This window comes from Somniosus microcephalus, chromosome 3, assembly GCF_052327205.1.
Source record: "Somniosus microcephalus isolate GS21.2 chromosome 3, FLI_Smic_1.0, whole genome shotgun sequence".
Taxonomy (NCBI): domain Eukaryota; kingdom Metazoa; phylum Chordata; class Chondrichthyes; order Squaliformes; family Somniosidae; genus Somniosus; species Somniosus microcephalus.
In genome coordinates, this window is record NC_140989.1 from 45,296,469 (window position 1) to 45,312,714 (window position 16,246).

Sequence of the window (16,246 nt, forward strand, 5' to 3'; positions counted from 1 at the left end):
GAGGGTGACCCAAATGGTTCGGTGATCCTCTTTTGTGATTACATTGTGAAGTTTGAGACAGCTTAGTCTCCTGTTCCCGGATTCACTATCGCTCATCTGGTCTTCGGAACTACTGTCCGTCATCTTTTGTACTTTCTTGTACGGTTCCTTAGTAGCCTTTTTGTTGTCGCTGGTCTTCTTCCCAGACCTGCAAACTCGTGCAATGTGTCCCATCTTCCCGCATTGCCTGCATATTTTGTCTTTGGACCAGCAGTCCTTCTGGTCATGGTTAGTTCTGCTGCAGCGATAACATTTTGCAAATCCCCGTGTCATTTCGTGGGTGCCGTATTCCTGTGGTTTTTGTTGAATTTCTGCAGCTCCCCTGGCTGCTGCTTCATACGATACTGCCACGCTGAAAGCCTTATCTAGCGTCAGCTCTTTCTCTGAGAGTAACTTCTTCTGTGTTCCTTCACTCAGGAGTCCACAGACAAATTTGTCCCGTAGGGTATCTGCCAGTCCTGCTCCGAACTGGCAGTGCTTTGATAGCTTGCGTAGTTCCGTAAGATACTCAGCATTGCTCTCATCTTTGTGCTGAGTTCTCCTGTGGAATTTAAATCTTTCTGCTATCAACAGCGGTGCAGGGTTTAAGTGTTCCTGTAGGACAGCAACAATTTCGTTAACACTCTTCGCCTTCGGTTTGGCTGGAGTAATCAGGTCCCGCAATAGGCCGTACGTTCTAGCGCCCATTAAGTTTAGCAATATCGATGCCTTTTTCCCCTCTGCTATTTCGTTTGCCTCGAATATACCTCGACTCTTTCCACGTACATGTTCCAGTCCTCTATTGTATTATCAAAAGCAGTGATACAGCCAGTCTTCGGCATCTTGCAAATCTAAAATGGCGCCTCCCGCGCTTTGCCTTCTTCCCCGATTTAACAAAATGGCGCCTCCCGTGCTTTGCCTTCTTCCCCGCTGTTGTTAGCGCTGCTTTCCACGGTTTCTTGCGCGTTTAATATTGATTTTTTTTTTTTTCTTTTATTATTTTCCCGTCGTGGAGCGGACCCTCTGGGACACTTCCCTCCCTCTTCTTAGGTCCGAACGCTGCCCGGCTTCGAAGCACCGGCCGCACCCTGTGTGCGCCACCCTCTCTCTCTCTCTCTTTGCTTCCCGACTCGCTGCCCGGCCCCGTTGAAAAGCCACCCGATCGAGCTCTAGCCCGCCGCAGCCCAGGAAGGATCAGTGCACTACCTGCCACCAGCCCGATTAGCTGGGAAACCACAGACCGAGGAACCAAGCCTGGCTCTGGACAGTCTCTCCTGCAAGTTTTCAATCCGACGATTTGGAGGGCGGTTGCCCATGGTCGACGCCCGTTTCTCGAGTTTCTTTGGATTTTATTTATTTTTTTTTTTCTTCTGGCTTCGACCTTCAATAACGTCGTCTGAGGTGCTGCCGAGTTGCAGGTAAGTTCGTTTCTTACTCGTCGCCAGTGTTACGTCCGTGAATAATTGAGACACGGACAGCAGGAGTGAACAAAATAAGTCTTTACTGGTGGAAGTCCATAGTGAAACTAAAAACACAGAGGCTCACTAGCACCTTTTATACAGGGGTGGTCACTGCCGGTACTGCAGTCTGTGACCAGTTATTCTCTTAAAGGTACATACACAACAGATGGTTCTATTCTTTAACAGATCTTTGAGCATCATGAGTTGAGGGCCTCTAGCACTGGCACAGGCATAGCCAAGTGTTCATCATGTCAGTGGCAGCTTTGGGCCACCATGTTCCTGTGCTCAGAAAACATTGGGCTCCAGTAAGTACAGCACAGAGCACGACAGCAGCCACAGCAGGCCGTGGGCCATCTGTCCTCCAAGCAACTTCTCGGGTGGTTCAGCTATCACCTTCCATTGCTAGGGAAGACTTGGGCAAAGGGGAATACATGGAAGTTTATAAATAAATAATCAGTGGCACTTTTAAAGTTGTTGAGAAAGCCTGTTGAACAGTCACATCACTGCACTACAGCACCATATCCACCGGAAATTGACAGGTACCAAAGCATTACAACCACACATCCATTAAACAAAATGATGTTATCTGGAATATAGGCGCAGATTTTAAGCATTCACACTCCTGGCAGAGAACTTAGGCGCTAGGATTGCATGTTGAGAACTTGGGTGTATAGCCGTCAGTGTGCCCCACAGGATTCTCAGTGTTGGAGGATGCTGTGGGGCACATGGACTTCCATGTCGGCATTCCCAATATGTGCAGCTGAGGCATGAAACTCTTGTGCCAGGAGTGTGAACTTGTAAAATTCTATCCTTATATGTAAGGTTCCTGGTTTTCAAGTTTCTCCGTTGATAAAACTCCAGTAAGTGCTAAATTGGAATATATGCTAAATATACAGATAAAAGACCATGTGCAGCATCTCCTTGGAAAAGTTTTTATTTTTGGATTAGTTCCTTTCTTTGTAGTAAGGAGATTGGGACGATTGGGCTTATATTCGCTGGAGTTTAGAAGAATGAGAGGGGATCTCATTGAAACTCATAAAATTCTGACAGGACTGGACAGACTAGATGCAGGAAAGATGTTCCCGATGGTCGGGGAGTCCAGAACCAGGGGTCACAGTCTAAGGATAAGGGGTAAGCCATTTAGGACAGAAATGAGGAGAAATTTCTTCACTCAGAGAGTGGTGAACCTGTGGAATTCTCTACCACAGAAGGCAGTAGAGGCCAATCATTAAATATATTCAAGAAGGAGTTGGATATATTTCTTGAGGCTAAAGGGATCAAGGGGTATGGGGAGAAAGCAGGGACAGGGTACTGAAATTGGATGATCAGCCATGATCGCATTGAATGGCGGAGCAGGCTCGAGGGGCCGAATGGCCTACTCCTGCTCCTATCTTTCTACGTAATGTAAATGTCTGCAATTGCCAGCAGGACATATACATGTTAAAATGCTGATTTGACCTCTTTGTAACAACAACAACTTGTATTTATATAGCACCTTTAACGTAGTAAAATGTCCCAAGGTGCTGCACAGGAGTATTATAAAAACAAAAAATTTTGACACCGAGCCACATAAGGATAAATTAGGGCAGGTGACCAAAAGCTCGGTCAAAGAGGTAGGTTTAAAGGAGCGTCTTAAAAGGAGGAAAGAGGGGTAGTGAGGCAGAGGGGTTTAGGCAGGGAATTCCAGAGCTCAGGGCTTAGGCAACAGAAGGCTCGGCCACCAATGGTTGAGCGATTATAATCAGGGATGCTCAAGAGGACAGAATTAGAGGAGTCCAGATAACCCGGGGGGGTTGTGGGGCTGAAGGAGATTACAGAGATAGGGAGGGGCGAGGCCATGGAGGGATTTGAAAACAAAGATGAGAATTTTGAAATCGAGGCGTTGCTTAACCGGGAACCAATGTAGGTCAGCAAGCACAGGGGAGATGGGTGAACGGGGCTTGGTGCGAGTTAACAAGTGAAAACAAAACACCAAAAAAGACACTGAATTCAGTGAAGATAAAAAGAGGGCTACAAATAAATATAGAATCGGGAAAGATACCATCAGTAACCTTAAATACGTGCTGTAGTTTGTTATTTCAGTGTGCTGACTTGGAAGCTTTTTTCATGTTCCAAAGTGTTCCAAAGTGCACTAAACTGAGTTTACACAGTAGTTAAGCACTAACTAAACAGTTAAAGCAACGAGCATTTTCAATACTTGTAATTGTGTCCAATAGACTTTTATGGTGTACAGTTGCAGAGCACACCAGAAACTCTGTGCAGTGAAACAGCTCTGTGCAGGTCTTTCTGGCTGCAGTTATCCGTGCACTGCTGTTGATGAAGCTATGCTGTAATGACAGAAACTGCTGCCCTAATCATTTCTGCTCGTAATGTGGAGACATTGACATTATGTGTACATAGCTAATCATTGTTATCCTGTGCTGAGCAATTTTCAAAGATTCTGTGCCGATTAATCTAGAACAAGGCCTTAAAAATCTTTAACAACCTTTATTGTACTCCACTTTTCTTAACACATTTAAGCAGGGAGCAAAAATTTGAGCTGTGGTTAAAAACAAAGGGAACAGCAGGCCTACTTTCGAATGGTTTTGACCAATCCCATCTGTTTCTCCTGAACATGGCCCAGGAAAAGAAAAGAAATAACTCAATGGCCCAGAATTTGAGACCAGCAGCAAAGCAAAGGTAATCGTCGCTTCGCACGAGGATCTCGCGATCTCTGGGTCGAGAACTTCGGGGTTTTCTGACCTTCAATTCAATTAAATGGAAGTTAGTGGGGATTCCCTTGTGGGAGCTGCTGTGATGTCAATAAGCTGTTTCAGCAGCCAATCAAAAGGCAGAATTCTCACAGGCAATGAACAAGGAAGAGAGTAAGTTCTTTAACATTTTTAAAAGTTAGAATTTTTGAGTAAAATAAAGATCTGGGCTCTCACATGGGGAAAAGGCAAACCTGAAATAAAGATGGACAAACGTTAAAAACAAATTGCAGATTTTTTTTGGAAAAGTTTCTTAAATTTTTATTTTTATTAAAATGGACAAATTTCACACTGCACAAAATTAAAATTAGTTTTCCAGACCCTTAACATTTGTTTAGCAGTAATAACGCTGTTAAAACCCCAGTTACACCCAATACCTTTGGGTCTAACTTTTAGTGGGGAATTTAACAACGTACTTACTGCGGAAAAGCCAAAGTTTTCGTCTGTTTCAATGATTTGGCCGACTACTCAGATTGCCGGCTGTGGGGGGTGGGGGCCGGACCAGCAGACTGTTTCGGAGCTGGCAATGACGGAGCGCAATTTCGGGATTTCCGCCTGCGCAATCGCCAAATCCCGAAGTTGCGATCAGTTGCAAAGGCGGAATAATGGCGATGGCTGCCAGTTTGCCGTCATCCCGACCACAAATTCCGGGCTTTTGTCTTTTCATCCTCCTTAAAACCCAAACTGGCCATCATCTAATTACTATTTCTTGATTTATTTTAGATCTCTGCTACCTTGATGGTGCCAATGGGCCTTCAGCTTAGTTTCTCAATTAGAAAAAAGTAAAATGGTGAGTTCACAGGCTGTACCTGGAGGCCAGTTGTACAACATCATTGGCAGATGTCTTGGTACATGGAGAAAGTGTAAGGAGATTTTTTTTTAAACTTATAAAACAAAGGGCTGATGGCGAGACACCCACTGTTTTTAACACAGTACAACTAGCTCGTGAGAAACACCATCCCAAAGTGCAGAGACAATGGCTGAAGATTTCCTCAAACTTGCTCCGATCCGCCACCGTAACTTCATCGGAAGTGTGATGTAAACACGGTTGCCGTCGCACGTACGGCCGCCGCACATATGGTAGCGGAGCAGGAGTGAATCTGCGAAAATTCCTGGCCAATAAAAGAAGAAATGTTGGTGTATTTTGAAATGGCAAAAAGGAATGATTAGATCAGTGGTTTAGATGATGAAGTTTATTGCTTAGAATGCAAGTTTTCCTCTTGTTTCACATTGTAATGCCCCAAATTTCTATGATTTCTTCAAATTTTCCTCTTCCAACGAAGGATAGGAATCTGGGGTATTCTCTGTTTGGAGAGCTCATACACACATCACATTTAACATCTCAATTTAAAACATGTTTGGTACTGTACATTACAGACAAGTTTAAAAATGAAATGGAGAAAGTGGCACCTGGCTTTTAAAGAACTTATAATTTATCATTGCTTTTCTTCAAGACTTTTAACTGCAAGGTGCTACAGAAGCTATGCAGTGATGGAGAGTGTTATTGTAAAGGGAACACGTCAATAATAAGTCTTCTATAAATAAGGAAGCAAGTTCACCCTGCACAGTGCGTCAGTATTCATTTTTATTTTCTTTTTATGCGCTTTCCGATCTTAATGGTCTCACTTGGATGTTGTTTAAGTTTGTGGGATTGCGTTCAGCAATGCTATCAATATCCTGAGTTTCATCGCTGGTTATGATGAAGATTATTGATGATGAACTAAAAGTCACTCTCTTTTTCGGCCGGTCCACAACCTTTTCAGATAAAACGATGGGCTTGACTGGCTCGTCACTTCGGACTCGAACAGCGTGATCTTTTATTGCCCACTTGATTCTCGTTAGACGAGAGCAAAGTAGTTGCATTAGGCACCATCGATACTGTAAAGGGTCACCAAAAAAAACAGTAATTTAGTTAATTGCCATTAACTATATTATTTATTTTCATCTTTCTTTTTATGAACAACAAAATCTTAACTTGTCCAATACTCTTTATGGCTCAACGTGTTTACCCAGTGAGTGACAGCCATCCACACTGGGAAGGTTCTTGTACGTGGCGAGTTAATTCAATGGTGGTGGGTGGAAGGAAATCAGACAGTAATCCTGCTACTGATTATTTTCCAGAAACCTCTGCTGGAATGCAAGTATATGGACATCAGCTTAGGAAAGGATCAGGCTTAGTTGTTATGCCCCATGTTTGAATCGTTCGCCAACACTTCTGTCTAAGCTCACACATGAATAATGGTCACTTGGAGGAGGCCCATGTTTGCAGAACCATATTCCAGCAAGGGGTCAATTCCTTCAGGAAAGAAGGGGAGTTTGGTTTCCCAACTTGCATCCCCTTCTGACTTATGTTGGGTATCCCTCTGACACCTCATTATCATGGGTGAGCCGAGACAGCAAGGGTCAGTAGGCGATTTGATTGTGGGAGCATTATAGATGAGCCCAATGCTGTCCTCACTCAATTTCCACACATGAGCCTTTTCAACACAAGTGACTCCAGTTTGTGGAATGTCAAGGTGAAAGTCTATTTCAAAAGACAATGAAAGTCAATTGTCTCACCCCCAAACCATTGAACCTGCACCCCAAGAGGAGGGAGAAGAGGTAGTTGGTCTTATTGATTGGTGATTAGCCAGTAGGCCTATCACCAAACAGGGAAGAAGTCCGAGGGATCCCACTTTCTGGGAAGAGAGAGAGAAGGACAAAAGGAACACAGGTGTACTCCGCCCATCAGCCAGAAAGGTATGGGGAGTAACCTAGTCTAGTGAGGAGAAACTCGTCATTCAAGCCCAGAATTTATCAGAATCATAAGTTTGACCAGGAAATGTTAAGCAAGCTTACAAATACTATTTTACTACTTTCCCTGTTATCAAAGAAGGTTCTGTAGTTAGATGAATGAAGGCAAATTTGATTACTAAAATTGCTCACTATTCCAGAATCATTCTGGAATGCAAAGATAAACCCCAGCTCCTATTCTCTACTGCTAACCGTCTTTGTAAACCCATCTCCCCTGTCTCCTCCACCCTCGCCTCCGATAACAAGTGTGAGGAGCTCATGGACTCCTTTGTCTTTAAGATTGAGACCATCTGTTAAGTTGCCTCTGCCACTTCCCTTCTTTCCCCTAGCCCACCAGGCCAAATGTCCTCTAAGGTTCCCCCTGCCCTAGCCCTGAACTCACATCTTTCTCCAGTTTCTCTCCGATCTCCCCTCATGATCTCTCTGCGCTCATCTTGTCCATGAGACCCACCTCCTGCTCCCTCAACCCTATTCCCACCAAACTACTGACCACCCAAATTCCTTTTCTGGCTCCCATGTTAGTTGACACTGTTAATGGTTCTCTCCCCTTGGGTACTGTCCCCCTCTCCCTCAAATCTGCTGTCATCACCCCCCTCCTCAAAAAAACCTTTGACCCCTCCGTCCTTGCAAACTACCGCCCCATCGCCAACCTCCCTTTCCTCTCCAAAGTCCTTGAACGTGTTGTTGCCTCCCAACTCCGTGCCCATCTTTTCTGCAATTCCATGTTTGAATCCCTCCAATCAGGTTTCCGCCCTTGCCACAGTACCGAAACGGCTCTCAAAGTCACAAATGACATCCTTTGTGACTGTGACAAAGGTAAACTATCCCTCCTCGTCCTTCTTGATTTGGCTGCAATCTTTGACACAGTTCAACTCTCCATCCTTCAACGCCTCTCCACCATCGTCCAGCTGGGTGAGACTGCACTCGCCTGGTTCCATTCTTATCTATCTAATCGTAGCCAGTGAATCAGCTGCAACGGCTTCTCTTCCCGCTCCCACATCGTTACCTCTGGTGTCCCCCAAGGATCTATCCTTGGCCCCCTCCTATTTCTCATCTACATGTTGCCCCTTGGTGACATCATCCGAAAACACCGTCAGTTTCCACATGTACGCTGACGACACCCAGCTCTACCTCACTACCTCTTCTTTCGACCCCTCCACAGTCTCTAAATTGTCAGACTGTTTGTCCGACATACAGTTCTGGATGAGCAGAAATTTTCTCCAATTAAATATTGGGAAGACCGAAGACATTGGGCCAGAAATTCCAGGCCAGAAGCGTGAGTGCGGTCGGCTTACTCACGCTTCTGGCCGTTGGAAATGCCGGCGTTCAGCATGAACAGCGCATGCGGGGAACGCCGGCATTTCCAGACCTCGAGCGCGTGCGACTGCACAGGCAGCGCTTGCGCAGTGAACTTCGTGGATTTCATTCATGAAATCCGTGAGGTTAAGTCCTTAGAAGTTACACTGAAAAAAAGCAAGTGTAAAGTGGTTCATTGGCTGCGGAGGAAGATATATTTTATCGTGGAGCTTTTGAAATGCAATATTTTTGTTTGGGAAAGGGAGGGAAGTTATTTTAAGAAAGTTTTAAAGTTAAATTTTTTTTTTTTTTTTTAAAAAGGGTTTTCAGAACGGTATGTAGAAGGAGCAATTGTGGCTGTGTGAATGGAATGTGAGAATGAGTTATGTATGTATGTCCACATATATTCCTTTACGTATATGTATGTATGTTTTATATTCCTTTACTATGAATGTATGTTTTTAATTATGATTTTCCAATAAGTTACTTTCTCTGAAAGTCATAATTAAATAATACATTCATACACATAAGTAAAGGAATATATACATAACACGCAAAGGAATATATACAGACATACATACTTTCAGAAGCTCCACGATAAGAAATATCTTCCTCTGTAGCAACTGTACCCATGCTTTTTTCATGTGTAAGTTGTAATGACTGGACCTCACTGAAAGCATTAATGAAAGCGGCGAATTATACTGCGCACGCGCTGCCTGTGCAGTCGCACGCGTTCTGCCTCTGAACCCCTTCGTTCAGAGGACAGGAAATGCCGGTTTTCCCCACATGCACTGTGCATGCTGAAAACCGGCATTTCATCCGGCCAGATGCGTAAGTACCCCGACCGTACTAGCGCATTTGGAAGGGAATTATTGGGCCAACATTTTACATGTCAATAAAATAAAAAAATTTAACACTTGCACGACTTGCCCCCTCGCATCTGCGACTGAGGATCCAAGGAGGTGCATTGCGCAAGAGGTCATCATCGCACGTATCCTCACACTGTTCCCTTTGGGGAACTGTATGAAGTGGTGGAAGGATTTATGGCCGTGATTAACGCTCATTCTGTGACCATAACCATCTTTGAACCAGCCATTAGGGTGGTTAGTCCTATGGCGGGAGGGTTTTACGGGCTCCCACAACCCATCTGAGGGGGGGTGGCCACCAACACCCACGGACGCAAGTATCCCGCTGGATGTCCACCCAGAATTTAAAGTTGGAGCTCCGACTCCACTTGCCGGGACTGTCTGGAGTGGGGTTCAAAACCCTACTCCTTCTGGCCCAGCGGCGGGGATGCTTACTGCTACGCAAAAGGCCCACTCCGCACAAAAGGTGACACCCATACATTTCCTGCGCCTTTTCCCTCCCCGTGACTGGAGCCCTATGCTGCCATTTCACGTTGCTAATCGGATTGGGCGTTTGTCATAGCGGTAGGATCCCCGCCGCTGGGCCAGATCAGGGTAGGGTTTCGAACCCCGCTCCAGACAGTCCCGGCAAGTGGAGTCGGAGCTCCGGCTCTAAATTCTGGGTTGACATCCAGTGGGATATTTGCGTCCGTGGGTGTGGGTGGCCCCCCCTCCTTGTATAGCTTGTGGGAGCCCGTAAAACCCTCCCGCCATAGGACTAACCGCCCTAATGGCTGGTTCAAAGATGGTTACGGTCACGGAATGAGCGTTAATCACGGCCATAAATCCTTCCACCACTTCATACTGTTAAGTATGTGTATTGTATTGAACAATTAACACAAAGACTTAAACGTATAACTCAAACAGGTCTTTACTGGTTGGAGGTAGGGACTATACGTAGGTCTTTACTTCATGCCCACAGGCGGGAACTGAGGGGAGATCAGTACCCACAGTACTATTTATACCCCTATGGCCAGGAGTGGTACTGCGTATCACTACGCCCTACAAGTAGTGCAGTCCTGTCCATAGGTTCAAAGTAGCACACATATTACATGCACAACATTCCTCCCTTCTTAGCTTTACAGTCATCTCCCCATTTAACATAACGTAATAACATATATAACTTCAGGTTTACATAACAGAATAACAGATACATAGATAACTTCATGTCAAAACAGATCACAGATTCAGTCTCTGCGGAAAACAGTTCACAGATTCAATCTCTGTGGTGTAGTCGGTTCACGTTACTCATTCAATAGTCCTTTCATGGATTTAACAGCTTGAACTTCCGAACTGATTTGGCTCCGTTCGGAGGGACCACGTGTGTGATCTGGTAGAGGTAATAATGGTTCAGATGGGTCATCTTCTGTTTCGACTTTTCCTTTTCTGCTTCTTGGAGACTCTCTGGGCTCCACTGTCAGCTGCCAGCTGCATGCGCAGTTCCTCCTTCTCTTCCTTTTTCCGTAGTAGAGCCACCTTCTCCCGATGTTCCGTAGACTTTCGGTGCTCCTCCATGATTTCTGTATGGTGGGAGTCCTGATCTAGGCCAGCGAGAGGGTCTTCTATTTCCTCCATACCCAGCTGGGCGTTAGCCAGCTTTTGTTCCAAGTCCAGACATCTTTCCTGAAGAGACTTCTTCATGCGTACCTCTTCATCCAGCTTTTTCTGGGCTTTCAGCAAGTCGTTTACTAATGACCTCATTTGAGATTTTACTACTTCAACTTCTTTTGGAGATTGATTGATCGGACTATTCAATCCCTCTACCGGAGCAGCTGTTTCAGCGGTCTGTTGTTCTACGTTGACGTGAGTCAGCATACTTTTGGCATCCAAGGGCTGCTCTGTTGCAGTCATCGCAGTCTGTGTTGCCACCTCAGCTCTTCCAATAACCTTTGAGAGCTCCGAACCCCTTTCGTTTGAATATTGAAGTTCGTGTTCAAGTTTTTCCCATTTCAGAGTCCTGTCCTTCAGCATATGCAGGAGTTGGCTGACCGTTAACTCCTCTGACATCAGACGTTTTGTGTGCTCCTGCTCCATTTTCTCCATCAGCTGCTTCTGTTGTCTTTCCAGATTCTCCAACTCTATATCAAAGAACTCTTTCGTTGCATTCAACTCTTGCTCAAAACGGCGAAGCATTTGTTCTAATTGCTGTTGTAGTTTGAAATGGAGTTAAGTTCGAGCCCGGTGTCCCTCAGAAATGGGCACATCAGTAGACTTGCCAGACTCAGAATCCACAGTTAAACTATGTTGTTGTTGCTCAGTGGAATTCTGTGCTGAAACTTTGTCTTTTGCACCAGAGTTGGGCTTACCATCATCCGTTCCAGAGTCTGGGCCGACTATCTTCACCGAGTTCTCACTCGTTATTGTTTGTAGGAAATGCCAGTCCATATTCATTTTCCTAATCCACTCCCGTCCTAGTAGTGGAGGACCTCCTTCAGATATCACATATAAGTCCATTATTTGACTGTCTTCGCCCTTGTGGACCACTGCAACCTCTATTTTCCCGATGGGGTACACTCTTTGCCCCGTGTATGTTTTCAATATAATCCCCGTATCCTGTAGGGGAATATGTTGGAATAACTTTCCGTAATCTTTCTTATTTATGACCGTCAATGCCGATCCAGTGTCCAATTCCAGTTTTACTTGGACTCCTTCTATCTGAAGAGTGACCCAAATTGTCTGGAGGTCTGCACCCTTACCAGCGTTGAGTACTCTTAAGCTAGCCAGTTCATTACTGCTAGCGTCTGAATCGGACTCCTGTTCGGTCACCTTGTGTACCTTTGTGTATTTTCCTTGCAGTGACTTCTTGTTGCTGGTCTTCTTCGCTGACCTGCATACTCTAGCTATATGTCCAAGCCTACCACAAGTTCTACATTCTTGGTTTTTAAACCAACACTGGTTCTGATCATGCGTTGTCTTTCCACAACGATAACATTTGCCAGAACTCACACCCAATTTGTGTGCACTGAGCTCCGGTGACCGTAGCTGCATTACTGCCGTGCCTCTCGCTGCGGCTTCGTGTGCTGCTGCCATAGTGACCGCCTTCTCAAGCATCAGCTCATTCTCCTCGAGCAGTCGCTTTTGTGTATCCTGTTTAAATAAACCACACACAAATTTGTCTCGTAGTGCCTCTGTCAGTCCCGTTCCAAACTGGCAATATTTCGCTAATTTACGCAATTCCAGCAAATATTCAGCATTGCTTTCATGCTGTAGCTGCCTTCTGTCGTAAAATTTAAATCGTTCCGCTAGCATCAGCGGCGTGGGGTTTAGATGATCTTTCAGGACAGTAACAATCTCATCGAACGTCTTATCCGCCGGTTCATCTGGTGATAACAGGTGTTTCAATTGCCCGTATGTCTTCGCACCCATTAAATTTAATAATGTTAGAGCTTTATCTTGGTCACGAATTTTATTGGCCTTACAATAATTTTTTACTCTTTCAACATATATGGCCCAATCTTCGAGGTCACTATCAAAGGTGCTAATATTCCCGTGTTTAGGCATTGTAGATTTGCAATTTCTCAGATTTCATTTTCTTTACTTGTTATCAAAGATGGCGGCTTCCCGCTCTTGCCGTCGTCCTCCGCCCACAAAATGGCGGTTTTCCCACGCTTGGCGGTCTTCACCCGTCCCCCGACGCCGTCTCCCTTCAGCCCCCGAGTGCGGTCCTTATCTCCGCCGCGATCGATAGCCCGCGCTGTGCACCGCGGCTCTCGCACCTTGAGCTTCTGCAGCCGCCGCGCCTTTCAGTCCGAGTGCGGCCCTTATCTTTGGTCCCGATCGCTGGCCCGCGCTGCGCCTCGCACTTGAAGCAGCTCCCGGCCTCTGGCTCACCCGCTCGCGCGGCTCTTGCTCGCTCCCTCCCGGGCTCTGGCTTACCCACGAGGTTATGGAGGCTTCAGGGTCCTAATGCCTGTCGCTTCCAGTCGCTGGAAGCGGTCAGGATTTCTGCTGCCCTTCAGTTTTGAGTGGGGTGTTGAGGATTGAAACCTCTCTTCAACGTCCTGTCTTTGGACGAAGCCGCCGTGGAATAACTGCCGCAGGGTTCGAACCGACTCGTCGCCAGTGTTAAGTATGTGTATTGTATTGAACAATTAACACAAAGACTTAAACGTATAACTCAAACAGGTCTTTACTGGTTGGAGGTAGGGACTATACGTAGGTCTTTACTTCATGCCCACAGGCGGGAACTGAGGGGAGATCAGTACCCACAGTACTATTTATACCCCTATGGCCAGGAGTGGTACTGCGTATCACTACGCCCTACAAGTAGTGCAGTCCTGTCCATAGGTTCAAAGTAGCACACATATTACATACACAACACATACAGTTCCCCAAAGGGAACAGTGTGAAGACACGTATGACGACGACATTGCTAAATAAATAAATGGAATTTAAAAAATTCTTTTAGGGCTTTTAAAAGTCTTTAAATTGCTTTAATTCTCTTTAAAACTACTTCAGATTACTCAAAATAATGTAAACATTTTAAAAAGTTTATAAAAGTTACCAAAATCTTCAAAAAACTTCCAAAAACCTATTTAAACTGCTGCTTTGCATGTAAAAAAGCAAAGCAGCTTGACAGAAACATTGGGGGCGTGTCCAGTGAAACTGAGACCTCAAGGGGCGTGTCTCACTTACACTGCACGCTCCTGGGTCCGCGCTGGCTGCACTCCTGGGCGGCGTGACGTCATACGCTGCCCGGGAATGTGCTTTCTATTTCTCCAACTTCAGGTGTCCCAGAAGCTGATCGGCAGGAGCGCGGGGTAAGTGCAAATACGGGGCTTGCACGCGCTGCAAGCCCCGTTCTGGAATTTCTGGCCCATTGTTTTCGGTCCCCGCCACAAACTCTGTTCCCCAGCCACTGACTCCATCCCTCTCCCGAACATCTGTCTGAGGCTGAACCACACTGTTCGCAACTGTGGTGTCATATTTGACCCTGAAATAAGCTTCCAAACGCATATCTGCAGCATAACTAAGACTGCCTATTTCCACCTCCGTAACATCGCCCGTCTCTACCCTTGCCTCAGCTCATCCGCTGCTGGAACCCTCATCCATGCCTTTGTTACCTCTAGACTGGACTATTCCAATGCACGCCTGGCTGGCCTCCCACATGCTACCCGATGTAAACTTGAGGTCATCCAAGACTCGGCTGCCCGTGTCCTAACCCCGCACCAAGTCCCGTTCGCCCATCACCCCTGTACTTGCTGACCTACATTGGCTCCCTGTTAAGCAGCACCTCGATTTCAAAATTCTCATCCTGGTTTTCAAATCCCTTCATGGCCTCACCCCTCCCTATCTCTGTAATCTCCTTCACCACCCCCCCCCCCCGGAGATATCTGCACTCTTCTAATTATGCCCTCCCGAGCATCCCCGATTATAATCGCTCAACCATTGGTGGCTGTGCCTTCTGTTGCCTAGGCCCTCAGCTCTGGAATTCCCTGCCTAAACCTGTCCGCCTCGCTACCTCCCTTTCCTCCTTTAAGACGCTCCTTAAAACCTACCTCTTTGACCAAGCTTTTGGTCACCTGCCCTAATTTCTCCTTATGTGGCTCGGTGTCAAATTTTTTGTCTTATAATACTCCTGCGCAGTGCCTTGGGATGTTTTGGTACATTAAAGGCACTATATAAATACAAGTTGTTGTTGTCCGTCAGTTAATCTGTATGCTCACTCGCTGCCCGTGAAATAAGGAACTTAATGATTCGCATCTAGCCTTGTCTCACTAAAGTATTTTAGTCTGCCTTTGAAATGCATGATGAGGGACACAAACACACACCACCCCCGCCTCCACCCCACTCCCCAAAGAGCATTCCTTTTGCCACCTGGTGAACCAACCCTCATTCAATAAAGAGTGCAGAAGAGCATGCCAGGAGCAGCACCAGGCGTACCTAAAAATGCAGTGCTAACCTGGGGAAGCTGCAACACAGGACTACATGCATGCTAAAAAGCAGAAGCAGCATGCTATAGACAGAGCTAAGCAATCCAACAATAAATGGCTCAGATAAAAGCTCGACAGTCCTGCCACATCCAGTCGCGAATGGTGCTGGATCATTAAACAACTAATGGGAGGAGGAGGCTCCATGAATATCCCCATCCTGAATGATGTTGGAGCCCAGCACGTGAGTGCAAACGACAAGGCTGAAGCGTTTGCAACCATCTTCAGCCAGAAGGGCCGAGTGGATGATCCATATCGGCCTCCTCCTGAGGTCCCCACCACCACAGAAGCCAGTCTTCAGCCAATTCGATTCACTCCACGTGATATCAAGAAACAGCTGAGGACACTGGATACAGCAAAGGCTGTGGGCCCCAACAACATCCCGGCTGTCGTGCTGAAGACTTGTGCTCCAGAACTAGCCGTGCCTCTAGCAAAGCTGTTCCAGTACAGCAATAACACTGGCATCTATCTGACAATGTGGAAAACTGCCCAGGTATGTCCTGTCCACAAAAAGTAGGACAAATCCAATCTGGCTAATTACCGCCCCATCAGTCTGATGTAAAAAGATTACTGAGCACTTGGTTTGAGTATAAAACAAGGCTTTAATCAACTGTTTCACAACCATGAGATTCTAGTTACATCACTGGTTCCTGGTTACAGAAACATCCTGCAGCAAGCTGGGCCCACGCCCGAGTATTTTATACTCCTTGGACGGCGCCACCAGCTGGCTGCCCAGTGTTACTTCATGAGTCGTACTTCATGAGTCGTCTCTTCATGAATGATTAAATTCATGACACAGTCTACTCTCAATCATCAGCAAAGTGATGGAAGGGGTCGTCGACAGTGCTACCAAGCAACACTCACCAATAACCTGCTCACTGATGCCCAGTTTGGGTTCCACCAGCATCACTCGGCTCCAGACCTCATTACAGCCTTGGTCAAAACATGGACAAAAGAGCTGATTTCCAGAGGTGAGGCGAGAGTAACTGCCCTTGACATCAAGGCAGCATCTGACCGAGTGTGGCATCAAGGAGCCCTAGTAAAACTGAAGTCAATGGGAATCGGGGGGGGGGGGGGGGGGGGGGGGGGGGGGG

General features: G+C 46.2%; 1 protein-coding gene across 2 annotated transcripts in view; it reads right to left on the reverse strand.

Annotated features, from left to right (window-relative positions):
• Positions 1-3,950: 3,950 nt before the first annotated feature.
• Positions 3,951-16,246, reverse strand: part of opn3 (opsin 3) — a 32,296-nt gene continuing 20,000 nt past the window's right edge. For both annotated transcript variants that reach the window (XM_085980311.1, XM_085980312.1), the window contains one exon: positions 3,951-6,106. In XM_085980311.1, the coding sequence (XP_085836437.1) occupies positions 5,825-6,106 (282 nt within the window). In that variant the 3' untranslated portion in view covers positions 3,951-5,824. The remainder of the gene's footprint in view (positions 6,107-16,246) is intronic.